The sequence below is a fragment of the Salvia hispanica genome, chromosome 3 (assembly GCF_023119035.1).
Source record: "Salvia hispanica cultivar TCC Black 2014 chromosome 3, UniMelb_Shisp_WGS_1.0, whole genome shotgun sequence".
Lineage (NCBI taxonomy): Eukaryota > Viridiplantae > Streptophyta > Magnoliopsida > Lamiales > Lamiaceae > Salvia > Salvia hispanica.
In genome coordinates, this window is record NC_062967.1 from 12,144,214 (window position 1) to 12,170,169 (window position 25,956).

Sequence of the window (25,956 nt, forward strand, 5' to 3'; positions counted from 1 at the left end):
TAGGCTTTTAAAATTGAGAAGCTTACTAGAGAAGGAGGTGTTGAAATGTAAGTGCGAGGCACGATTTCTTGGTGCTTCTTCATCGATTTACTTACTCCGTTGAATAAAATCATTTTCATTGCGTTTGGGTTAATTTTGTGGACTTCTTTAGGTCATCCGCAATGTTATCTCTTATCCGTCTCTTCGTCTCATCTCTTCATTATTCATAGGCCCACTGTACTTTTCAGCTCATCTCTTAACTAAAAGACAACACCTGCATCCCTCCATCTCTTAACTATTCATTCAATTTCATTTTTTATTTTTAATTCCAACAAATTCAATTAATAAAAAACACACTTCATTATAAATAAAATAAAATTATAATTTAAATACCTAAAAAAATAAAAAAGACATAATTAAAAAACTAGAAATTACAAATTGCACACTTAAACTCAGATAAAAAAAATGGAGGCAAAAAAGCAGAAGAAGGAGTTCTCTAGTGACGATCATCTAACGGTTGCCAAATTTTGTCCAAATGTGATCCATTAGATCCTGGAGTTGGGCGTGGGTGGTAGAATTACATGTCCTTGCCCGAATAGACAACCGCTCTTGCAAAGACGGATGCACTCCCGTTCGAGGCGGACTACTTGCGGTTGAGCTTCCCGGGGTTTCAGGGTCGAACCAATTTCCCGCCTCAGGTCCTTCGTCGGCGACAATCATGTTGTGCAAGATTATGCACGTATACATGATGTCTCGAGCCGGGGCTTTGATAATGTTCCATCGAGCTTGGAGAACCCCGAACGCTCTCTCCACATCCTTGCGAGCAGACTCTTGCTTCTGCGCAAAAAGAGACTGCTTTTCGTCCGCAGGCCTGTTGAACGTCTTCACGAAGGTTGGCCACTTCGGATAGATGTCGACGGCAAGATAGTACCCCATTTTATACTGGCGATTGTTAGCGATGAAGTTGATGGCCGGCGCTTTACCATTCAGAACTTCAACGAAGAGGTCGGAGTTGTTGAGCACGTTGACGTCGTTGTTCGAGCCGGGGACCCCGAAATACGCATGTCAAATCCATAGCCGGTAGTCGGCAACGGCCTCGAGTATAACGGTGGGGTGGGTGTCTTTGTGGCTGCTTGTGTATGACCCCCTCAACGCCACAGGGCAATTCTTCCATTGCCAATGCATGCAATCGACACTCCCGAGCATCCCGGAGAATCCGTGCACTTGTTCGTGAAGACGGAGCAGAAACTGACAATCTGCGGTGGTTGGCTTCTTCAGAAATTCGGCGGTGAAGGCTGCCCGGACGCCTTTGCAGAAGTTCAACAAACAAAGTCTCCCGGTGGATTCTCCGACGTGCAGGTATTCGTCGAACGCATCCGCCGTTTGTCCAGTAGCAAGCTGACGGATCGCCGCATTACATTTCTGGAGCGTCGTGTGGCTAGGACGGCCAACGGCGTCGAACCCTTCTCTGAAGAACTCTTCCTCGTGCCGCCAATGTACTCGCGATATGCAAAAATAGCGCGCGTGACATACGGAAACGGCGACGGAAGTAGATATCTCCCCACACCGGGTTCGGACTGAAGTAATCACGTTCCAACCTTGCGGCGACTTCCTTCCGGTTACGATGGATGTATGTCCGCGTCGCCTAGGAGGCGCGGCGGCTTCCTCCTCCCTACGTCGATCTTCTTCTAGCGATTCTTCCATTATTCGACGCATTTGCTCAAATGGATCCATAATTGGTTAAATTTGGGAGAAGAAAAAAATAAAGGAATGATTTTAAAGAAGTGATTGGAGAGGAAAGAAAGAGGGATGAGAGAATAGATGTGCGTTTGTGTGTAAAATGGAGAATGGAGAAGAGTACATATAGAATATAAAAAAATTAAAAAATAAAAAATATGACCGTTGAACGGTCATATTACCGCTTTTTTTTAATTTTTTTTTCGAAGAATCTGATTTAAAAAAAAATTGAATTATGACGTCATAAATCCGACGCCCACTCGCGGATCGGCGAGTGGGCGTCACGCCAGCCGCCTGCGCGCGCCACGTGGCGCCGGGCGCGTATCTCGCCAGCTCGAGGCCGGCCTCGCCGGGACGCGTCGGGCGTCGAGACATCTCGTCTCGTCGAGACGAGACGGGAGCCGCATCGGCAGCGTTGCCGATGCTCTTAACTTCTAGAAAAAAATTATTCTCATAATTTCCTATATTTATATAAAAGTTTATTTGATGACAGAATTATTAATTTAATACTTTCACTATTTCATGGAATCATATTTGATTTAGACACAAGTTTTAAGAAATATAAAAAAAAAAGGTTGAATAAGTTAGTGGAACATGAGTCACATTTATATAGTAGTATATTATTAGCTTAATGTATATTTTTTTAAAAAATTAGTGAGGAGTAGAGTGCGACTGGGGCTCGTGTGTGGAAGCTCGGTTTTTTTTAATTATGTAATTTTTTTTAATGTACTTTTTTTTAAAAATGAAATTAATGAATTTTTCCATATATGTGTCGTAAATTTAATTCCGTATTTTGTGTTTAATTCCGTAAATTTAGTTGTTTTTTTAATAGTGCTGATGATGTGGCTAGCCTATTGCTTGTCCAGTTGCTGATAAATTTAATTCCGTAAATTAATATGTCTCGTAAATTTAATTCCGTAAATGTAGTTGTTTTTTAATTATTTTTATTGCGGCTAGCCTGTGGCTAGCCTTAGGCTAGCCTATTTGCTTAAAATGATGATGTGGCAGGTGGAATTTTAGTGTTGATGACGTGGCAGGGAGAGAGAGCGGCTAGCCTGTGGCTGGCGTAAAGCCATTGTGGATGCTCTTACATATCACTAACTCACTTCACTCACATTAAAGCATCCACATTCATGCTCTTGCCAAAGAGCATGGAAGTGGGCCCGAATCCACTTTTATTCATTTTTTACTCTCTGCTCTTTCCCAAAAGCACAATACCCACATCCATACTCTTCCGTAAGGACATGCTCAAGGGTCCCACCATTCTATTATTCAATTTAAATAAAAATATTTCCACAATATTAAAATGCATTAAAAATACCCGGAATACTATTACAAATTATAAAAAAAAATTAAAATTACATAATTAAAATGCTAAAAATTAAAAGTTACATAATTAAAATCATAAAAATTAAAAATTACATAATTAAAATCCTAAAAATTGAGATTGAGAGAGTTGTTTGGTATAATGTCATTTTTTTGTGTTTGAAATGAGAGTATTTATAGATGAAAGTATGAATTTTGGTGTAAAAATAATGAAAAAATAAATAAAAAGTGTGAAAAAAACTGATATAATTTATTAGGAAGTGGGAAAATATTTTTTTTATTAAATCCGTTTTTTTCAAATTTTTTTGAATTTTTAAAAATAATAATAATAAATGATAAACCAACGGCCAATCAGAGCATGTCACGTCGGCAGCTCATGCTTATACCGTTGGCACGGACGTGCTCTATGCATATGACGGGGCCGTGCCAACAGCAAGAGCACATCGGCGGACAGCAGGGTGCCGTGCCGTCGGCACGGACGACGTCCTTCCACAAGAGCACCGTTGTGGATGCTCTTATATTATAAAACTAATTTTTCAAACTCACTATTCATTATCTTTCTTAAAATCCATGCACTCATATTGTGGGCGAATGAAGTATAATAAAATGCAAGTGAAATAAGTTGGTGGAAAGTGTGTCCTACCCACCATTTATAGTAAAAATGAAATAAAAGAAAATTACGAAATAGAACTTTTAGAGCATCTCCAATGGCTTTAGGCCAGCCACTCTCTCTCCCTGCCACGTCATCAGCACTAAAATTCCACCTGCTACATCATCATTTTAAGCAAATAGGCTAGCCGCAATAAAAATAATTCAAAAACAACTAAATTTACGGAATTAAATTTACGATAAATTACAAAATTAAATTTACGAGACATATTAATTTCATATAAAAAAAAGTACATTCATTAAAAAAAATTACATAATAAAGAAAAAAAATATCGCCGAACAGTCTTCCGTGCCCACAACTCTTCAATTAAATCCTTTTGGAGTTGAATATGGGCATTCACTTGGCGCGTGTCGGCATGTGCCCGGAGGCGACTAGCTTCATCGTGAGGTACCCCCTTCGTACGTTGGGGGTGGGCACGCCGTGGCTTGGACCGGCCGCATCAAGTATCGTCCATTGGCCCAATTAGTCGTTGTACGCCTTCGTCTTCGACGATCATGTTGTGCAAGATAATGCATGCGTACATTATATCAACAATGCAGCCGATATCCCACAAACGCGTTGGACCCTTAATTGCCGCCCATCGAGACCGGAGCACACCAAATGCGCGCTCCACGTCCCCTTGCGCGCCGACTCCCGCCGTTCTGCAAAGTAGGCCTTCCTGTCCTCATTTGCGTGCACGATCGTCTTCACAAAGACGGACCACTTAGGGTATATCCCATCCGCCAAGTAGTAGCCCATATCATACCGGTTGCCGTCGGCATGCGATCACCTAATTTCTCGCCGAAAGTGCGCTGGTGATACGCTCGGATTTTGCACCGTTTTAAGGCCATTATTTGGTCCGTTTTTTATGTCGGCGACCGCCGGGGAACTCTCTGACTCCAAGGCGACCGCGGAGAAAGCGACCCGAAGCCCTAGATTTACGCCCAGTTTTACCATATTTTGGAGATTTTTTCCTTCTACAACAAGGCATGGCTTTTCCCTATAAATAAGGCCTCAAGCTTCATCAAAAAGAGAGAACTTCTACTTGCAAAATAATTCATAGAGATCAAGACCTAGAGTACTTCATTGGTGCAAGGAGTTGGAGAAGGATTTCAAGAACATCAAGAACGACAAGGATTCAACCCACGGGTTTTATTTGCTTTAATTTTATGTTCAAATTGTCTTCCCTTCAATCTATGTTTTTAGCTTATTCACTTATGTGTAACTAAACTCATAGGATTCTAGGGATGTGTTAGTAACGAATTTGGTTATACAAATTCCTTTTTCTATCTAATATCCATTTTGTTTTTACTTTGTTTCTTCCCTAAGTAGTTTTGATGCTGCATAATTGAGTGACACAATCGTGTATGATTTAATATAACTTGCTTCATAATTGTGACAGAGTTCTAGCGAGTTAGATTCACTTAGTAGACACTACAGTTAGCTTCCCTTAAAACGGCACTGTTAATTGAGAGTGAGGACTTTTCAAGGGTCTTAGGAGCTTTTTGGAGTTACGTGTTAGGATTGACAACCCTAATCTTGTCAACATTTGTATCGCATGAGCATAAGCTAGGTGACTCGTCCTTTCAAAGTATAAACTGTGCTAGGGGATTTATCCCTGAAATTTTGTATAACCATAACTGTGAACACACATCCCCGTGATTCCCTTATCTCTATCGTCTTTCTCTGTGTTTTATTCGCTTTTTAGTTGGTCTATGCTTTCTATTGTTTTTAGTTTTTCAAAAGTTTTCAAAACTCAATTGTTTTTCCAGATAGTATTTGAGTCTTAGTAGAGGATAGACACTTTGTGTTCGTCTTCCCCGTGTTCGATATCCGGTACTAACCTTTAGTTATACTATATATACTCTGTATACTTGCAGGTTTATTTAGTGCTAATAAAAAGTGCATTAGCTGGCCGGTTGCAATAGTTCGGCTAGCCGATTGGCTAGCACCGCGAATCGGCTAGCCCGTGGACTAGCCGCTATTGGAGATGCTCTTATCGTGGAACCGATGGAGTATGGTTGATGCATTTTGAACAAGTTAGAAATCAAAAGATTTCTATCAAAAAAATAAAAATCAAAAGATAGTTTATGTTGACTTATTAAGAGAAAAAGTACTAGTTAAGAGGAGTATTATTAATAGAAAATAAAATTCACCTTATTAAAACCATAAAAAGATAAATATAAATTTTGTTGGTAAACCAAAAATATCCGTTCAAATGTCAAATGTGTTACTCTTAATTTTATGAAATATCATCCACATTTAACTCAACGCAAATTTTAGAAAAAAGTATAAAAGAAAATTGATAGAAAAAAATAGTGGAATGTCATTTATACTACTTCCTCCGTTCTATAGTAATAGATGCGTTTCTTTTCGGCACGGAGATTAAGAAAAATTGTGTTAGGTGAGTTAAGTAAATGGAGAATAAAGTGGAAAATAAAAATGGTAGAGAGATAAAGATAGAAAAAAGTAAGAGAGAGTAAAATAGGTGTGGAAAAATGTGTTACTTTTACTAAAAATGAAAATGACTCTATTATATAGAACGTACTAAAATAATAAAATAACTCTATTAATATAGAACGGAACTATTAAATAGTGGAAAGTGGGCCCGCAAAGTAGACAATATTTAACTGATGGATTGAAATGACAGAAGTGAACAATTATATAGAAAAATGGAGGAAGTAGTATATGTATAGGAGAATTGTTTATGTGGATATTAGAAAAAAATAGTAGTAGTACTACTACTAAATAAAACGGGAGAAAAATAATTTAAAGGAATATTGCAGAAACAAATTGGGAGATCCCGCCGACCTTACTTAAAACTCCCGTCTCACTGAACTAGCCGAAGACAATCCCAAACACAGTGGCCGGATAATTGCGCCGCCGCTGAATGCTCCGGCCAATTAGGCTATAAACCTCTCACTGAATTAATCCGTAACAATGCTTCACGAATTGCTACTGGCACTCTTAGGTTACACTGGGGATCTCATAATCGATGAGAGAGAGAGGCGGGAATCACTCTGCATTAACTTATCTCCCACGGCGCCTCTCGCCGACGAGCCCACCTTCAAGCTCGCTCCCGATCTTTCGTTCATTGAACCCAGCGATAGGTATTTACTCTCTTTTTTTTGCCATGTTCATTATTTTGCTTTTACTTTTTTCGCTACTTCAGTTGAATTTAGTAAGCTTCCCCCTTCTCCTTCAATTTGCATTGAGATGTGGAAGATATTTTTGGGTGGTGTATTGTTGTGGCATTGCTGGATTATGATGATTGTTAGGAAACATATCAAGATGGTGATAACACTTGGATTTCAGTACTGTTATCTGATTGTTTTATCTTAATGATTTGGATACTTGCCTCAAGTTAGTATTAGAAATGGGCCACTCACCCCTTAAAGGGAGGGTTATCCACACTTATCATCACCAAGCCGAGTGGGACAAGATATTAGAATTTTAACACGCCCCCTCACGTGTGGGCCGGAATGACACATCGGACTTCCATCACGTGGGTAGGCAAGAGAAGAGATAAAGAGATAAACCATGCCCTGCTCCATATTAGAAATGGGCCACTCACCCCTTAAAAGGCCTCATAAGGGGGAGGGTTATCCACACTTATATAGAACAGATAGGATCATCACCAAGCCGATGTGGGGCAAGATATTAGAATTTTAACAATTAGTTTACTTTCTTTGTTTCTAATCCTCTAGAATCTTAAGATTTTGTTGTCACAGTGTGGCATTAGTGGGGGGCATGGGATAATTTGTTTTTCGTAGTAGCTTATGTGTGTTTGGATCTACATTGGTTTGATTGCGAGGGAATTCATTGAGGAAAGTCATGCTACGGTTCTTTTGCTTGACACACTGTATTTAGTTGAATTCTTCGCATTGCATGTCATATGGTGTGTATATGCATATTTGTTGAATGTGGATGGATTATGTTCATGTTGTTGACGTGGTATTTGATTCTGGGTGGCAGACAGGTAATTGAGAGGGTAATTACCTTAGGTTTCTACTACAGGGAGCTAGAACGCTTTGCTGCTAATTGTCGAAATTTGAGTTGGATCAGATCTTCAAATGAGTCTCCTTTGTCAAGAGCAACAGAGAGTTTAAAAGGGAAGAATTTGAAGCCTAGTGTATATAGGAGGGCATTAGCTAATGGAATCGTTGAGGTGTTGTCCATTTATAGGTCTGCTGTTTTACAAATTGAGCAGAAATTATTGTCAGATTCGCTGCCCATCTTGGCAACTGTGACGCAAGGACTGAATAAGGTAAGGGTTTGGTTTTAAACTATAATTATATACTACTACTAATATTTAGGTTTAGCTCTTGTTTGTTAACAGCCTGTGCATTGTCTGCATTTTGCATTTCTAACCTAAACTGGATAAAACAATTTCATCCCGTTGATGTGTGTGTGTATATATTTATATATATTTCCTTTTCAGAGATAATCGATGTAAGTCGGAAAAATGAGTCCATAAGTTCATTTCATTTTTATTGATTTTTTTTATCAATCTTTGTTTGGTATTGAAATACAAAGAGCAAAACCGTGAAGAAAAAACCGCTCCAAAATTCCATTTAGATTTGATTGAAACACTATGTTTGACTTGTATCTGTTGGATATTTGAATTTTGACAGTTCATATGACCTTCCTTTTGAAACAATAGGCTGTAACTGTAGAGATAGTTCATCCAGATTGTTCTGGTAGTATTATTCTGCTTTCCTATTTCTTTGTCTGCACTTATAGTAAACTAGCAGGGCCATCAACTCATGCATACTGCAAGCATAGTTTTAGTAATTGCATTCTAGATGGCGTAAGGTTGGTATTGTTTTACTCTAAACAAAGTTCTAATATTCTTTTCTGACATCTATGTATTGCCTTAATCTAGTTCTAACTAACTTGTAATACATTTTTTAGTTTTTTGTTTTGCTACCACCTCTTTACGAGCTCATTTTGGAGATTGAGCATGATAATATTAGTGGAGGGAGACTTCTGAACCTCTTACATAAACGATGCCATTGTGGGGTTCCTGAGCTGCAAACATGCATTCAGCGGTATGGATTATTTGTCCAGTTCTCATATGCATTTATGTTTCAATACTATATTATGTGGTTCCAAGTCACATATCCGGTAAAGGAGCTCTGTAACATTTGGGGAGTATGCCATATAATACAATATTTGTTACACCAAAAACCAAAGGGTTCCTTGAACCATATTATCATAGCTCAGGAAGTCCGTGGTATTGTTTCAAAATCGATTGCTGTAGCTCTTGGCTGCATAAAGTTCAACCATTTTTTATGTCTAACAAGGTTGGGATCAGTAATGTAGTTTAAGATTCATCTATAGAAAATATCTCAATTCTCTCGCAATGAAGAATTAGCTCGTAATACTTTAGTTGGATAAGGAGTGGATTCTATTCAAAATCTATAATAGATTAGAATGGGTTATCATGGTCACCATGGAAAATTGCAAAGTTCTCTTAAGTTTGGATATTGGATATACATATCAAAACCCTGAAAACATGGTTTATACTGGTTAAATTTTTGTCTTTATTTGGATTATGAAAGCTTGAAGTTGAGATCCTTTGCATGCATGCATTGCATAATTTTCAATTTTATGAAACAACTTACTTTCAAGCAGGCTTCTGTGGCATGGGCATCAGGTAATGTACAATCAACTTATATCATGGATGGTTTATGGGATCCTTCATGACCAGTATGGAGAATTTTTCATCAGTAGGTATGGGCTTTGTGTATTTCCTTTTCACTTGTCACAATAGCTTTATAAATCTATGTTAAGGTAATTTTATCTTGTCCAGGCAAGAGGATGTGGATTCTGAACACAACTTGCCAGCAGATACAATTGAGAAATTGGCTCGCTTGTCAACTAACGATGTAACTGATTGGCATATAGGCTTTCATATATCTCTGGTACATGGATCTTGGTTCTGGTCTCAGTTATGCTAGCTCCTGGGTTTTGTATATCAATTGTGTAAACATAAAGAAGATGTTGAAGTGTTTGCATTACTTATGTTGTTCGAATGAGATGGTTTCTCCTTTTTCAGCAACAAATCTTTATACAGATCCCTCCCCCTCCAAAAAAGGAATAAAAGATAAGTAAATAACCATGTAACAACACCCAGGGGAGGAAGTTAAAGATAGAGAGAAAATATTGACACTTATATATTTTCGAATTTCATTTCAGGACATGCTTCCTGAGTACATCCCAATGCACATTGCTGAATCTATACTGTTTGCTGGAAAAGCCATCAGAGTTCTACAAAATCCAAGTCCAATTGTCCAATCCCAGGGCCAGCACATACAAAAAGGATCACAAAGGATTCAAGGATCGATAGGAAGGCTTCATCTACTGAAGGATTCCTCTCTCCAAACTATATTGGCCGGAGTCGAGTTAGTTCCACAATCTGAGGCTGACAAAATCGAGGCCATGCTTCAAAATTTGAAGGTCTAATTCCTTTTGCACATTATATCCTAAATGGTTTGTTACATTTGTTGGTGAGGCTTGCTGATTATTGTTAGCATTTCATACTTTTCTACTTCATACTTTCTACTATTTCCATGTCCCAGGTATTTGTACTCATGCTATTATGAATTTATGTATATTGCATAGTTATCAAACACTACTCTATTTTCTTCTAACATTTGTTATTTGGTCTGTAATGTGAAGGAGTCATCTGAGTTCCATAAGAGATCATTTGAGACTGCGGTCGACTCAATTAAAGCAATTGCAGCAAATCATCTTTGGCAGGTGTTGATTGCGTAAACTCAGTGTTTTTTAATTTGGAAATCAAATTAAATTAGTTGTTTTGGTCGTATCTGCAGCTTGTTGTTGTGCGTGCTGACCTTAATGGCCACTTGAAAGCTCTCAAAGATTATTTCCTTTTAGCAAAAGGGGATTTTTTCCAGGTATAGAATGTTTTTTTTCCTGTTGCAAGCATTTTTATCGGGAATATAAGCCAATCTTGCTTCATTTATATCCGTCAAATTCTTCCCACATTCTTTTCTTGAGCTGATCTTTTTGTGAAGTTGCAAGAACTCCTAAAACGTTAGCATTCTAAAGATATTAGCATCAATTACGGTGAGGAATTTTGTTTTTGTTAAGACATCCTTCCATAATTGGGACTTCAAGCACAGATTCTTATTTAAGCTGTAGCAGAATGTTGCTCTCTTCAACCTTTGTATTAGTACATTGAATGGTGATATTCTTATTAGAGTTTTCTTGAGGAGAGTCGGGTGCTGATGCGCTTACCACCTCGTCAATCAACTGCTGAAGCTGATCTCATGGTTCCTTTTCAACTGGTAAGTGCTTGCTCTATAGCGAAAATATTATTGCTCAATTTATCCTATTTCATGGCACTTTTTACTTCTTGTCCTGTGCCTCTAGGAACCTGGGATACACCAGATTCCCATTGAGCCATCTGCAACTCAAGGTTGTTTGCCGGCATGAATTTAAAAGAAATGTCAAGATAGATTATTGTGATAGGTCATTAGTTCTTGTTTGCCTATAAAGTAAGACTCATAGCATCATCCCACCGTGTGCCTGCATTTGTCAGTGTCTAGAGCCAGAGCCACTCAGTTTAGTCTACCCAAACTTTGCTCCCCCCCCCCTCCCCAGCCTGAATTTTAAGCTGTTTTTCTTTTTAATACTGTACTGAACTTGGATAGTCACTGGTGTAGGCTGCATTAAAGACTATTGCAGAAGAGGACAAATATTTCTCTAGAGTGTCTTTACGGTATGGACTATTTAGTTTATAATGCTTAAACTAATTTGTGACTCTTTAAAAAAAATTCCTCAATTCCTTCGGTGACTTTCAGAGTGCCAGGAATCACATTGAAATCCTCTCATATTGAGTTGCCAAAAGCAAAACCATATTTTGATGGAGACTCAAGTATCCCGTCAGATGCTTCTGCAGAGATGTCAATTGATGGCTGGGATGGCATTGCCCTTGAATACTCAGTTGACTGGCCTTTACAGTTGTTCTTCACTCAGGAAGTGCTTTCAAAGTAAGCTTCATCAGCTTAAAGAATGCTCCTTTATTTCCAAACCGAGCTGAAGTAGATAAAATAATTACTTGATCAACTATCTTTATAGTTGATTTGTAGCACTAGCATCCTTATAGATGAATGAGAAACTTCATCTGTGTAAACCACATGGTTTTGAACAGGTATCTTAGGATCTTTCAGTACTTGCTCCGTCTAAAGCGAACCCAGATGGAATTGGAGAAGTCGTGGGCTTCTGCAATGCATCAAGATCATTGTGATTTTGCCAAACATCATGCTGGAGGTAAAACCAATTCTATATCCCAACAGAAGCGGCAGCGCTTTAGACCAATGTGGCGTGTCAGAGAACATATGGCCTTCCTGATCAGAAATCTTCAGTTTTACATACAGGTGATATACCAGAAGATATATGCTATGTGTTTGCTTGTTGTTGTTCATTTGAGTTTTGCTGAAATCAGAACTAATACATTATACATAGGACTATAGGAGAATAAATAATACTACTTCCATCCCACGTTACTTGAGTTGACTATTTTGGGCACAGGATTTAAAAAGTGGTGCTTAATAGTTAAGTTGAGAGAGAAGAGAGTGTAACTAGGAGAGAGAAAGAGTGCAACTAGTATTTAAAAAAGTGGTGTTGTTTTTTGCCATATAAGGAATTGACTCAAGTAACGTGAGACATCCCGAAATGGAATACGACTCAGCGGAGGGAGTATCAGGCAAACTGAACTCCAGTGCATACTTGGCCTTAGTGAATCTGTTGGCTCTCGGTAAATATGTTCATTCAAAGAGTTATGTGTGAATAAGTATGTGAAGTAGTTTCGTGAAGAATGTGACTGAAAAAAGGTGTTATTGTGTTGGATCAAGCCTTTCAACTATTATTAATTTCATCGCGAGTTAGTGAGATATTTAATGCAAGGGCTATAGTGTAAATTTGTATTTGGATTGGTGTAATGATTATCTGAGTATTATATATATTACTCCCTTCGACCACGAAAAATAGGACACATTGTGAATGACACGGGTTTTAATGTGGAATTGGTAAAGTAAGAGAGAAGGGAAAAAGTAAAATAGAAGTAGTGTTAGTGGAATGTGGGGTCCATATTATTAGTAAGAGAGAAAGGAAAAAAGTAAGAGAGAAGCAGTGCTAGTGGAATGTAGGGTCCATATTATTAGTAAGAGAGAAGTTGTTGAAAACTTTCCTTTTTTAAATGTGCTCTATTTTTCGTGGACAATAAAAAAATGGCAAATGTGCTCTATTTTTCATGGACCGAGGGAGTATTATATAGGACTGGTTTATGTTTTTGGATAGCTAAATTTCATATCTAGGGGATTTTTTGTGGAATATTATCATGATCCCAAGAATTACATCCTCTAAATAAGTTTTATGTCTGGAGGTGAAAACTCTTTAATGTAGATTGTGTTGCAAGCTCCCTTCATCATTTTGATGATATAAAAGTAATAAGCTACTTTTGCAGCTACAATATCTTCGCATCTTATTTTCGATGTTTTTTCATAGATGTACTAATTAAACTGCTGTGTTGCTAGGTGGATGTAATAGAGTCTCAGTGGAACGTCCTGCAAGCTCATATCCAAAATTCTCGTGATTTTACAGAACTGGTGGGCTTCCACCAAGAGTGAGTGCAGTCATTGAATAATTTTCTATCTTACTTTCTCTTCGTGTAGGCTATTTCATTTCTGGATGTTAGACATGGACGCCCTTCTAAGGTTAATGGGCTTGAAATATGACTCTGGTGTTCGCATATTTTAGAGGTGGCTGGTCATGGAATGTTGGATCTATTTTTGTGTGGGTTAGTTGCAAAAATATGCACAAACTTTGCAACAATATGCAATTGAAGTTTTGATTTGTAGTTTCATCTTCAAAATTCTTAAATATGACGCGGGGAAAAAGTTGTGCCATCAAATTCTCACCCAAAACTTATAACTGCCCCTCTGATGACTTGTTGAGCTCACACATCTCAACATGTGTATCATTTTGCAATGTGGAAAGTTTGAGCATAATTTTTCTCTTAAAAATGTTCTAGTTAAGTACAGAGTAGTATATGTTTTCTTTTGCAAGTAAACTTTTTTTTTTGTAGTACGCAAGATTTTTCATGACCAAACTTATGTCTTCTAGGTATTTATCTGCCCTAATTTCACAGTCTTTCTTGGACATTGGTTCTGTGTCTCGTATTCTGGATGGCATAATGAAACTGTGCGTCCAGTTTTGCTGGAAGATTGAAAACCAAGAGAATAAAGAAAGCCCTGCTGAACTGGAACACATAGCTGAGGTACTACAGGCAACATATGACTTGCTAGTCTATTGGACATTGCATGAATAAGTTGGACAGTGTATATATATATATTGAAATATACTTTTCTTCTTCTTTTTTAATGGTCATTCTTCTGCTTGATTAATACAGGAATTTAGTAAGAAGTCAAATTCATTGTACACTATACTCCGTAGTAGCAGGATAGCTGGGAGTCAGCGAGCACCATTTCTTAGGCGCTTTCTTTTGCGACTCAACTTCAATTCCTTCTTTGAGGTAAAATTTGGGAAGAATGGTTGGCTTAAGTTCTTAAATCCACCAAGTTTAAGACGACATATCATAATATGTGTTTGTTTGCATTGGCAGACTACTGCTAGAGGGGTACTGAACGTTGTAAGACCTCGTCCATCACTTGCATCAGGAATGATTTAGGCTCCTCCATTACTTGCAACCAAATCCTTTTACATGCAAAACTAAGATTTGTATGATACTTGTGGTGTACTTTGTACAGTAAAATTCATAGCAACAATATGTTGTAATGGATAAGCTTCTCCCTCAGGATTCGTTGGGAATTAGTTTGATTGCTTTAAGGCAATCTGTGGTCGATGAATCTTCTATAATCTCGCGACTGAAAGCTACTCGCCCGATCTGGTTCTTGTCGTTCAGATCCCATATCTCTTCATTCAAGATTTGGTTTGCAAATTGAAGTCCGATAAGTGTGTGAATTAATGTTACTTAAACCTATATCTGTAAATTCGAGATATCTTATTGCATTTCTGACTATTAATAGCAGTTAGAGCCGTAGACTTGGTTGTCCCCTGGCTTCCTTATTTCTATGTATTAGTGTGTTAGTATAGTTGTGTTGCAATTTTTGTGATATGTTGTACGTAGGTGATGTCTCCTTCACCTTGTAGAACCAGATTACTGACGCCAACAGGTTCCATGTTTGATTAATTTTTTTGAAGTGCAAGTGAATTCGTACTATCTGAATGTATTGCATCTAATGAATTTAAACATTGGTTTTAGTTATATAGAATCTAGGAGGAATTGGATCGTATCATATACAGTATACACCACACCAGGAGTATCATTTGAGATTACATCTTGCTAATATGTCTTGTGTAGTTGGGATTAGGGGAACGGTGAACATTGAATTCTAGACATCTAATCTAAGCATAATAAGTTCACGCCGTTTGATTATGCTATTGTCATATACACTAGCCATAAAGATAAATAAATTTCATTACACAAAAAATCTTGACTTGCAAACCTAATTCAAACCAACCTCTCCTTAAGCATGTGTTAATCTGTAACATATTTCTATTCATATTCCATCCACCAACCACATATTGAGGGTCAAGCCCCACCAACCAAAATATAGAGATACGTTTCTCTTTTGGTAGTTGAGGATTACATAGTCGCAATAATGTTTGGTGCATGGTTTTATTTGAAGTGCTAACAAATTCGATTTTGTCTTTTTTAACCGAGTATTAGATGAATAAGAAAAAAATCACCAATATCATGTTTTATAGTATACTAATCTTGCCAATTTTATTCACGTTTCTCGTCTTATTTTTTCATGATTTATGCTTTATTCTCCGTGATAAAAAAATAAGTACAAATTTTTGTCAAATTGATCAAATCATATTATGCAATTACATTAAGATGAATAAATATGGTAAAGTAAACAGAAATTGAAAAAGAAAAGTATTTACAAGTTTGTCACTAAACGCACCTATTTTTTGTTTTAAAAAAAAAATACTAAACCCCAAATTCGACCAACAAACTCACCACAGAGCTCAAACAACAGAGCATTCAGCTTATCCCATCATCATCTTCTTCATCTCAAATTTCCCCAATCCTTCAAAATGGATTCCAGAATCACCACCGATAGCAGCTCAGAATCAACGGAAGAATCCCAATCAGAGCAATCCCAGAACCAGAATCTCCTCCCCCTCGCCTCCGCAGCCTCAATCTCCCTCTCTCTCTCCACTCTCCTCCCCTCCCATTTCCTCCCTCCCAAGCAAATCGCCGCCGCCCCCTCCAAAGCCCGAATCCCCTCCCAAATCTCATCCCTCTCCACCCTCTCCCTCTCCTCCTCCCCCTCCCCCTCCCCCGCAAAACCCCTCTTCAAATCCACCGTTTCCGCCATCCCCCTGCTCAACACCCTCACTCTTAACCCCATCCGCCCCTCCAACCCCTCCGGCGTCGCCGCCCTCCGCCGCGCCGCCGTCGTCTGGTTCCGCAACGACCTCCGCATCCACGACAACGAGTGCCTCACCGCCGCCAACAACGATTCCGTCTCAGTCCTGCCCGTCTACTGCTTCGACCCTAGGGATTACGGCAAATCCTCCTCCGGATTCGACAAAACCGGGCCGCACCGCGCCACTTTCCTGACGGAATCCGTGGCTGATCTGCGGAGGAATCTGCAGGCGCGTGGGTCGGATCTCGTGGTGAGAATTGGGCGGCCGGAGAGTGTGTTGCTGGAGGTGGCGAAGGCGGTGGGGGCGGATGCGGTGTATGTGCATAGAGAGGTCTCACACGATGAGGTTCGGGCGGAGGAGAAGGTGGAGGAGGTGATGAAGGATGAGGGGGTGGAGGTGAAGTACTTCTGGGGAAGCACATTGTACCACTTGGATGATCTTCCTTTTAAGCTGGAGGAAATGCCGACGAATTATGGGGGTTTTAAGGAGAAGGTGAAGGGTTTGAATGTGAGGGACACGGTTGAGGCGTTGGATAGGTTGAAGGGGCTGCCGAAGAGAGGGGACGTGGAGCTTGGGGAGATTCCCACATTGATGGATTTGGGACTTAATCCCAATGCTGCAATGGGGCAGGTGCGATGTGTATTCTTGCTGATTGATTGCTTTGTAGGGATGATGATGCTGATTTGGAGTGATCTGTTTTGTGAATTGAGTTATTGCTGATTCTTGATCATGCTGCATTCTTCTCTTGCATTGTGTTTACGCTTTTTTGGTTTATGGTTGGCTGTTTTGATGTGGTTTCGTTAGTGTTTTGTGATGATTTAGGCTTTCGGTTCGTTGGCTTTATATGGTTAACTAGATCAGCATGTTTTGGTTGGTTTTAAATGTTGAGAAGTTGGATATGTGAATGCTAATACCTTTGTGATCATGCATTGCAATTTGGATATTGATTGTCTTAACAGTTATTGATCAGGAAACCTTTTGCTCCTTGTGTAGTTAAGGTCCTCAAATATTATCTTGACATGCTAACATTTAGTACTTGATTTTTAGTGAACTGAGAATAAAGATGGAAATAAACTGGAAGGTTTGTATGAATATTATACTACACTTGAATACTTGTTGTACTTCTTCACATTCGTATCTATATGGAGAACACTGATTGAGTACTCATTACAGTTAGCTAAGACATACAGTAATTATTACTTACTATTTCTTTTGATGAATATGTTCGCCCAACCTGCGAGTTAAGAATTTTAAGAGGCAGAACTGCATTGTATCTACTGTGATAAGTAATAACCGTACTATCTGTTTCATGATAAGTGTTAATAATATTAGTATCCCACATCGGTGGTGCGACATAGTCTAGCTTAGTCTCTTGTACTATATATATGTGGCCTATGTTGAGTAATGAAATATATCTACTACTCTTCTCTACTATGTCTATATACTTCTCTACATATATCTATATTTTATTGTTCTACAATAAGAAAATATGGTAGTTGATAGCTACATGGGACTGAGATAAAACTTTCTTTTCTGGGTTATGAGTATAGTCATTTGCATCGTCTCTTGTAGAATGGGAAAACGGCTTCTCTTTCGGGTGGGGAGACTGAGGCCTTGCAGAGGCTCAAATCTTTTGCTGCTGAATGCCATGCAAAGCCTAAGAATCAATCTAAGGATGGAGCCAATGATAGCATATACGGTGCAAACTTCTCGTGCAAAATATCACCCTGGCTAGCCATGGGTTGCCTCTCTCCTCGCTCCATGTTTGAGGAGCTCAAGAAATCTGCTTCAAGGTCTTCCGAAAGAACCTCAATCTTTCTCTTTTCTTTTGCTAATGTGTCCTTTTCCTTGTGCGTATTTGTTCCTTAGATCATTGCCACTGTCTGCTATACTAATGCCAACCTCATGTTTGACAGTGTGATCTCTGCTGCTTCTAACAAGCCAAATGGTGGAGCAGGCTCAGGCGATACCGGAATGAACTGGTTAATGTACGAGCTTCTGTGGAGGGATTTTTTCAGGTTAGGTCTTGTGGTTTTTGTACTTCTCTCGACCTCTGTAACAGAGATACAAAGGCTTCTGTTGTTCCGAAACTTAATATCTTCTTGTATCAGATTCATCACCAGGAAATACAGTTCCGCGAAGCAGCCAAGCTATTCACCAGCAACGGCTTGTACAGGTATGGCTGCCTGAGCAGGAATTAGTCGAAAAGATGAATCGGCCAAGTTTCTAAGAGAGGGGGAATGATCCCTTTTGTATCTGTATCATTTCTCTTTTATCTGTTAGTTCCAACTGCTGGAATGGGTGTCATAAAAACCAATGTCCAAGGACCGTATATTGGTTCGCTCGAAAAACAAGCAACGAGGGTGATTGTAAGTACTACATTAGAGTTGGTTGCTTGATTGGTTCTAGGTTTTATGTTGTCATGCCCTTCCAATACTCAATACTGAATGAACTTGATTGATCATCACCACTTAAGATTTGTTGTCTTTTTTTGCCATACTACCATATACAGTAACAAATATTTAAGACTATATATTTGATGTAAATGGAAGAATTTGTGCAATTTCAAACACATTACAACTCTCTCTCTCTCTCTCTCTCTCTCACTCTCAAGGAAAATTATGAATAAATCACAAATCTGCAGAATTGCTCAAATAAGGCCATATATATGTAAAGACGACAGCACAACAAAAATGAGCCATAGCAACATGAAATAAACACACGTTACCCATGCCCACAATCTTGGACCACCAAGCTCTGCACCCAAAGTGAGACGCCTAAATACAAGTACGCCGATGCAGCCTACCGATGTAGCAAAGAATACAAGCAATGAGAAGCTGAGGTAGCCGGCGTTCTCAATCCTCAATGGCTCATTGTAGGCGAAGAAATTGTATAGTGTGTCGATGAGCCAAGGCACACCAATGCCAATATATATGTTCACAGAGTTGCTGCAGAAAAAGGATTATTCGATCTGTCAATAATGCTATTGCTCGAATATGTTTTCATCCCAAAATGTTTCAGAAGAAAATAACCGAACCTGCACGTGATATTAGCTATGGCGGAGTCAGCTGTGATCTGCCGCTCTGCTGCAATCTTGCTCGCCATTAAATCAGGCCATGATGTTCCAGCGGCCAGTGCTGTAAAAGCTATAACGTAAGCATCAATACCTGCACATTGGCATGAGATGATGTTACGAAAGGAATGATGAAAGCGGCTAATTCAGTAACATAGTAAAATTCTGCAGCAAAATAGGAACCTGTGACGCAGCTTATTAGATCCGTAAGCTTGGTTACTATGTAAGCTATCCCGCTGATAAAAGCTAAGGAGAGAATGAACGACACCCATCCATGCGCGATCTGATATGGAGGTACGAAAGCAAACAAAAATCTCCAAGGTGCACAAAGCAACTCCCAGAATAATTTTGCTATCCGTAGGCATAAGTTATTCATTTTTCTTGATTCTGGGCTCTCCAACTGTTCAGCAAACAAAGAGGCAGCGTAAAGTTGATAACATGGTTTTATCAGTATTCCAACCGTTAAACTGCTGTAACTACCACATACTAACGAAGAATTATCAAGCACAACGAAAGACAGACTGTTTTATATGATAGGCGAGTACATAAAACTGGCAAGTTCATTAGAGTGTGCGCACAAGCCACATTTGGAAGATTTTGCGTGGAGATACTTGGATTGGACCGTGGGGGCATGCAAATATAGTAAACCAATGGCGATTCTGGCATCTCATACAGCAGAAATACAGAAATACAGTACCGTCAAGGCATCAAGAAACTGTTGCTTCCAGATTGAGAGCAAGTTATCTTTATCAGGAATCGTTCTGTTGAACTGCTCTGAGGATTCAGCTACCTCAGTATCTGGCAACTTCTGATACTCATCTACAGGTTACACGTTCAAAGGAAACGTTAGAATCAGAAAACTTAAAAACTATAATTAGCCTAGTAAGTATTGTAGTACATTTTTCGTCTCAGATAATTAGGAATCATGTCACACAATATACAGAACTTAGGCTCAGTTCAGCTTGCTATTTACTCACTTTTGGCATCAGGACATCATGCAGTTCCGATGTTGGGTTTTGCGAGTTAAAATGAGAAACTAAAACGATAAAACTACAAGACAGGGATTTAAAGGGAAACTGGAAGTTGTTCAAACTTAAGGGTTGAAAAAAAACCATTCCACCTTATTGGGCTAAAAGAGTAGTATTCCCATTTTTATGAACTAGAAAACGAACAAAGTTAAAATACTTTAGGATCATACGTGTCACCTAGATGGACATAGAAAGATGTCAGCTACATTCATCAAGCATTTCCGAGTACTTACCATAATCCGAGTTTCCCTTCCTGCCCGGGGGCATTTCCATTGGTACCCATTCCTCTGGCCTCTTTGATCTTGGTCTAAACAAACAATGTGAGATCAGCAGCAAGTAGAGCAACTGTTCTGGTTCTTTAAGGGAACAAGGACGAAATTATCGAGTATATCAACCAAAGACCTACATGGGCAGAGACAAATAGGGCCAACGCTTATCTTGAACATATGCATGCAACAACAATAGCCCATATTGCAACACTGTCAATAAAGCTTCCCAAAGAGTGATCACATTTGGTGTCCATACCTGCAAGTTTCAACTTATAAGAACCATGAAGCTTTAACGAGGCCTTGCCTGTTAACTGACTCAACTTAGGTATTCTTAATCGGTCGTACTAAAAATATTACCTCCAACGTTATATAAAGCCAGATGTAAGCCCAGAAAGACCAAAAGAGTTCCACAAGCCAGACTCCTATATCTGATATCTTTTTCAGTTCACCGGCTTTAGGAACTATAACACAGATGGCATGGATAGGAAACAAATCGAAAGCAGCCGAACCAACAAGTGTACCAGGACCCAAACCTGTTAGATAAAGGATGGTAAGACAAATTATATTCAAGTGATACAGTGTCCTAATTCATCAATACAGCGTTATTCAAGATTCTTGAATTCCTAATTCACCAACAACTAAAAACTATACTAGTACTTGTTTTTATTGTTACACAAGTCTTTTTGTTATGTCTTCTTTGTAGTAATAAACTATGAAAACAATACTATAAGCAATCAAATTCCAAAAGGAAGAAATTGAGGCAGTTCCAGCTCTTCACAATATCATATAAAACCTGATAAGTTTAATACTACGAACGAAGGATAAACGAACCTCCAGCGTACACTTGCCCAATATTCCTTATCGCATCAATGGTCGCTAACGAAATCTGGGGGAAGCTAGTCCCAAAAGCCAACAAGGTGATGTCGGCTATGGCGTAATTCCAAACCTTTCTGTGCTTGACAACTATGGTATTGGTGCAAGGATCAATCTCTTGGACTATCCGAGTATGCTTAACAACATGCTCCATGGACCGGAAGAAACGAGCAGTTATAGCCGACAGTCCAATGAAGCAGTAGGCCAGAGCCGCAAAATACAAGAAGCCCCGGACACCATTACTAAGCTCACTTTCAGAATGGAAAAGAAAGTAGAGCTGGCATTTCTCAACCACAATAGTATTGGAACCTCCAGCTATGTTTCCAATGGTGGCATTAGCAAGAAGGCTCATTTTGATCAAGTAGTCTAAATCGCCTAAACCATTAAAAGTCATTAACAACAAGCAAAAATATTATTATCAAAGAGAAGTTGAAGCAGAATTAAGACAAAACAGGCTAAACATAGAAAGTAGTACTCAATCAGATCAAACATACAAAACACCAATTAATCAAGTCTCTACGATTAATTCCCACTAAGTAGTAACAAATTCACCAAACGCATTCGATCATTTTAAATAGGAAAAAACTGCTTGAGAAAGAGAGAGTACGGGCGGCGGCGAGATCTACGGGAACGGAGCAAATTCAAGCACCGTCACATTCTCAATATCATCGGTGCCGTTAAAAGGCGATGAATTTAGTTTGAGTTGATTGAATTCGGCAGGGAACAGGAGACTTGATTGGCAAACGTGATTTGTGTGGTTCCGACCTTACTACAAATATATCTCAGCTGTCGTATTCAGGCGACTTCAGAACATGTCACTTAATGCTGTGCTAATTTTTTCATTACAATAATTTACACGAAATACGGCACGGGATTATTCTGCGTGGTGAGAGGAGAGAGTAAAGTAAGAGAGATGAAATAAAGTAGAAATAAATGTTTCTATTTTAAATAATAAGTCATCTTAGTTGGAGAAACTAAAAAGAAAAGTGAATCATTTTCAATAGGACGAATGGAGTACTATAAAATAAATATCTTGTTTATTTAATTTTAGTTTCTTTTGACTAGCCACACATAGCCTAAAAATGGAAAAACCGTCCTTCAAATCAATATTTGGGTGGTATTTGGTAACCACATTTGTCAATCCGTTACTATTATTTGTCAAACTTTAATTCGGTATTATTATCAAAATTACTAATTATAGGAAAATAAATAGATGACACCTTGATATTATTTTATGTAAATAAGACTCTTTTAACATATTTCATTAGTGGCTCAATGGGAAATGATATGCTACATATCTTATGTGAGCACCACACTCAATGACTCAATCGAAGCATATTTAACATTATTCGTTTTGATTAATATATTTAATTTGATTTTAATACATTAAAAGATATTTTTAATTTTACAAATTTATAATTTATTTTATTTTTTAAAAATGGTCAATAATGATTCTCCATATGGTTAGAAAAAAGGCGGTCATACCAACTGAGTCAGCATATCTAGCTCACTTATCCTTGTAGCACAACCGCAAACGTGGCACGTACGACATGGCCACACATGCGATTATAATGATTATTGACATATCTTATACTCCATATTCATTTAATCGAATTAAAACCAAGGCAATTGCAATTATGCTGTGGATAGGTGATCATGATCTGATGCAAGCTGTAAAATCTTGCGAGTATCACGTGAGTAAATTAGATCTTTTGTCTTTTCCTTTGCTTATTTCTTTTCTTTGAAAGGAGTATAATTATCTTCTTTACAAGTATTGAGAAAATCTCATAGAACCCGAGAAAAATAACATTGGAAAATTCCAATAAATTTATTCGAGTCAGATGGCAGAAAGTGTTAACCGCAAAATGTAAAGGGACAAATCAGATAATAACCATAGGAAATACTAGTAAACACTTAAGGGAGCAATTATATTGATAAATAAAACAAATAAGATTGAATTATTTTTATTATTTAATTTTGTTTGAATTGGTTGTCGAATAAGATAAACTGAAATCATGACTAAAATACAAAAAAATACTATTTAAAAAAAAACAAATATGAAAATACTAAATAAAAAACAAACAAAACTAATAGTCTAATACTCATGAGTCATGATGGAATTTTGGAATGTTTTAATTATAGATTAGAAAATGATCAATAATTTCTCCAGTTTTGGAGTGAGAAAATAATCATGCAATGGAATAATTAGATGTTGGTCAATAATCTGTAATACACCTAATTATGTAAATCAAACATATTGTTAAAGAGAATTAATTTATCAATCAGAAAATCGAAAAAAGCTCAAATAGTCAGGAATCAGGATGAGGATTTTATATCGAAAGATGAAAGAAAGCTACACTTAGTTGAAACTTGAAAGAGTAGAAATGGAAAATGAGATGAGATGAAATTGCTAAAAACTTCATCAGCCGCACAATACACATACTCCAGAAAGCACTAAGCATCTTGGCAATAACTATACCAAAAATACACTTCTGAAAAAAGGGATCTACTGCTGCTGAATCATTATATGAAATACGAGCAACATAAAGTAATAAGAGAGCTAAAATCCAAGCACAAAATCAAGGGAATTGTTATTTTTTTAGATGAAAGGCAAAATCAACAACTCGAACTGATCCAAAAAGTGGAGCACCGCAACCCACCCAAGCTGCACATTTAATCTTCTTCCTCGCCCTCCTGCTCGGCAATGTTGAAGTAGCGCAGTTCATAAACATTCCGATCTTTGTTGGAAGCGATCACCCGAAGCCAATCTCTGACATTATGCTTCTTCAAGTATTTCTTAGTCAAATACTTGATATACCTGAAGATAAAACGACACTAAGTCTATATTGAAAATGACAATGGTTGGAGGATAAATGAGGAATAAAGACCATGAGAGAAAATATATCAATATCTATCTATGTTCAATAACCTATAACAACAACAACAACAACAATGGCGATGATAATAAAATGTCAAAAAACAAGATATGAGTTATGAGAATTGTTTTTTTACTCTTTAATTGTTAAGATTCTTACAAAATACTGTACCGCTTAAATGGCAAAAAATGTATGGTATAGAAAAGTTTAACACCTCAATTTGCTTTGGACAGGGCAGCGAAAAAGATCATAGAAACTTCATCCACTTTCAATATAGTGAAAAAAACAGATACTTGTATCCTAAGCGGGTCATTTGATTCAGTTATTTAATAAATTGTACCAGGTAGGTTGAGCAAACACCAAATCAATACTCTCACCATCCGCAATAGGAGCCTCTTTTTGCCATTTTGGTCTATCAAACTAAGTGTTACTCACATTCCACTAACTTTTTCAACTCACATTTCTTACAAACCACGAAAAAAAGGAGTATTTCATTAAACTAATGTACTGGCATCTTAAGCTAACACTACATATGGGTCAATAATTTTTCAAAATGTTAGTATCAGCTTTTGCATAATCAAGTGGCAGATCCAAAAATTATATGGACTAGATTATATATTACTCAAAATAATTAGATAGACTTAAATCACAATCCCTTTTGAGATACTTTTATCCAGTTTAGTGCTTGCATAATCCAACGGCATATACTACTCTAGCCTCCATGAAGGTTATACTAATCACACATACCGCAAGAGAAAACCAACATTTTCAATCTGTAGGAAAATTTCCAAAAGATTATGAAGCTCTTCCACAACATAGTTTGAATATGAGGAAGACAACAGCAAGCATTTGCAATTAGGAGTAGTGACATCATAAATGAGCCAATATATTCAAACAGATAGTATTTGTTAGAGTTCAATATTCACTGGCACAACTTTTATATAAACGTTATACTCACTCAGAGACTCCTGCAATAAGAAAGGCAGCATAAATCGTCAATACGAACTCCAACAAACTGAAAAGTAAAATTACCTCTTTGAGAAAGCGGAATCAGCAGTGACGGTGATCTTGCTTTTCTCACGAGTTACAGTGACGGAGTCCCCGAGAGCTCCGGCTTTTCCGCCGACCTTAATTCGCTCCTGCAAAAACTTTTCGAGCGAGGCGATCTCCATAATCTTATCGTCGACCGGCTTTGTGCAATCGATAACGAAGGTCGCCCCCTTCTTCTTCCCGCCTTTGGCCCCCGCCACCGCCGCGCCTTTGCTCATCTTTGCCGCCTTCCTGCAACCGAATCAACGAATTCCGATGAGAAATTTTGAAATTGAGTTCAGATACATAGCAGTAATGGAGTGGAGCTTACGTCTATGGAGTCGGCCGCCAACTGCGTGATGTGTGTGTAGAGAGAAACGGAATAAATGTAGAGAGGCTGCTGGGCTAGGGTTTTGGAATTGAAGAGTTCCCGGGTTGGTTTGATTGAACCGGTTCGTTCACCGCTGATGCCTTATCAATGGGTCTTACGTGCTCTTCCCACCCAATTTTTGATACATCCCATATAATTATAAAAAATTTCAGTACATTATAAAAAATAATTTATCTAATGACATAGAATACATTCTCCATTAATAATATTTGAGATATTACTCTTAAAAACCAT

The 25,956-nt window shown here is 38.2% G+C and overlaps 4 protein-coding genes across 5 annotated transcripts; 2 read left to right on the top strand and 2 right to left on the bottom strand.

Moving 5' to 3' along the window:
• Window positions 1-6,484: 6,484 nt before the first annotated feature.
• On the top strand, window positions 6,485-14,943 carry LOC125215730 (gamma-tubulin complex component 4). 2 transcript variants are annotated; one of them, XM_048117255.1, is made up of 16 exons: window positions 6,485-6,801; window positions 7,667-7,958; window positions 8,606-8,742; window positions 9,329-9,427; window positions 9,507-9,618; window positions 9,893-10,153; window positions 10,376-10,456; window positions 10,531-10,614; window positions 10,921-11,007; window positions 11,386-11,441; window positions 11,524-11,712; window positions 11,874-12,099; window positions 13,258-13,346; window positions 13,847-14,000; window positions 14,133-14,255; window positions 14,346-14,943. In XM_048117255.1, the coding sequence occupies exons 1-16, from the start codon at window positions 6,632-6,634 to the stop codon at window positions 14,409-14,411; spliced, it is 2,226 nt and encodes a 741-aa protein (XP_047973212.1). In that variant the 5' UTR covers window positions 6,485-6,631; the 3' UTR covers window positions 14,412-14,943. The 2 variants fall into 2 exon arrangements, 1 of the variants encoding a protein (XP_047973212.1); XR_007175298.1 differs by lacking the exon at window positions 14,346-14,943 and having other exon boundaries at window positions 13,872-14,000; window positions 14,133-14,205.
• An 806-nt stretch (window positions 14,944-15,749) lies between these two features.
• LOC125211498 (blue-light photoreceptor PHR2) lies at window positions 15,750-18,658 on the top strand. The gene is made up of 4 exons (XM_048111325.1): window positions 15,750-16,813; window positions 17,756-17,976; window positions 18,100-18,201; window positions 18,295-18,658. Exons 1-4 carry the CDS (start codon window positions 15,848-15,850, stop codon window positions 18,371-18,373), a joined length of 1,368 nt encoding a protein of 455 aa, XP_047967282.1. The 5' UTR covers window positions 15,750-15,847; the 3' UTR covers window positions 18,374-18,658.
• Window positions 18,659-18,690: 32 nt separating this feature from the next.
• On the bottom strand, window positions 18,691-22,192 carry LOC125211497 (magnesium/proton exchanger-like). Its single transcript, XM_048111324.1, has 9 exons — window positions 22,034-22,192; window positions 21,385-21,801; window positions 20,911-21,086; window positions 20,691-20,809; window positions 20,518-20,591; window positions 19,954-20,075; window positions 19,440-19,656; window positions 19,221-19,350; window positions 18,691-19,131 (listed from the first exon to the last, which is right to left on the bottom strand). Exons 2-9 carry the CDS (start codon window positions 21,776-21,778, stop codon window positions 18,834-18,836), a joined length of 1,530 nt encoding a protein of 509 aa, XP_047967281.1. The 5' UTR covers window positions 21,779-21,801; window positions 22,034-22,192; the 3' UTR covers window positions 18,691-18,833.
• Window positions 22,193-23,811: 1,619 nt separating this feature from the next.
• On the bottom strand, window positions 23,812-25,798 carry LOC125217127 (60S ribosomal protein L22-2). The gene is made up of 3 exons (XM_048118956.1): window positions 25,663-25,798; window positions 25,335-25,583; window positions 23,812-24,244 (listed from the first exon to the last, which is right to left on the bottom strand). Exons 2-3 carry the CDS (start codon window positions 25,568-25,570, stop codon window positions 24,100-24,102), a joined length of 381 nt encoding a protein of 126 aa, XP_047974913.1. The 5' UTR covers window positions 25,571-25,583; window positions 25,663-25,798; the 3' UTR covers window positions 23,812-24,099.
• Between the last annotated feature and the right edge of the window lie 158 nt (window positions 25,799-25,956).

Bases quoted from the DNA above. Each gene is read 5' to 3' on its own strand.
- LOC125215730 (XM_048117255.1), top strand. From the start codon at position 6,632: ATGCTTCACGAATTGCTACTGGCACTCTTAGGTTACACTGGGGATCTC. The intron at 6,802-7,666 runs GTATTTACTCTC...TCTGGGTGGCAG, and splicing joins TTCATTGAACCCAGCGATAG to ACAGGTAATTGAGAGGGTAA. The intron at 10,615-10,920 runs GTATAGAATGTT...TATTCTTATTAG, and splicing joins CAAAAGGGGATTTTTTCCAG to AGTTTTCTTGAGGAGAGTCG.
- LOC125211498 (XM_048111325.1), top strand. From the start codon at position 15,848: ATGGATTCCAGAATCACCACCGATAGCAGCTCAGAATCAACGGAAGAA. The intron at 16,814-17,755 runs GTGCGATGTGTA...CGTCTCTTGTAG, and splicing joins CCAATGCTGCAATGGGGCAG to AATGGGAAAACGGCTTCTCT. The intron at 18,202-18,294 runs GTTAGGTCTTGT...TTCTTGTATCAG, and splicing joins CTGTGGAGGGATTTTTTCAG to ATTCATCACCAGGAAATACA.
- LOC125211497 (XM_048111324.1), bottom strand. From the start codon at position 21,778: ATGAGCCTTCTTGCTAATGCCACCATTGGAAACATAGCTGGAGGTTCC. The intron at 20,592-20,690 runs GTAGGTCTTTGG...TTGTTTGTTTAG, and splicing joins CCCTATTTGTCTCTGCCCAT to ACCAAGATCAAAGAGGCCAG. The intron at 19,132-19,220 runs GTTCGGTTATTT...CTTTTTCTGCAG, and splicing joins ATAGCTAATATCACGTGCAG to CAACTCTGTGAACATATATA.
- LOC125217127 (XM_048118956.1), bottom strand. From the start codon at position 25,570: ATGAGCAAAGGCGCGGCGGTGGCGGGGGCCAAAGGCGGGAAGAAGAAG. The intron at 24,245-25,334 runs GTAATTTTACTT...TTTTATCTTCAG, and splicing joins GATTCCGCTTTCTCAAAGAG to GTATATCAAGTATTTGACTA.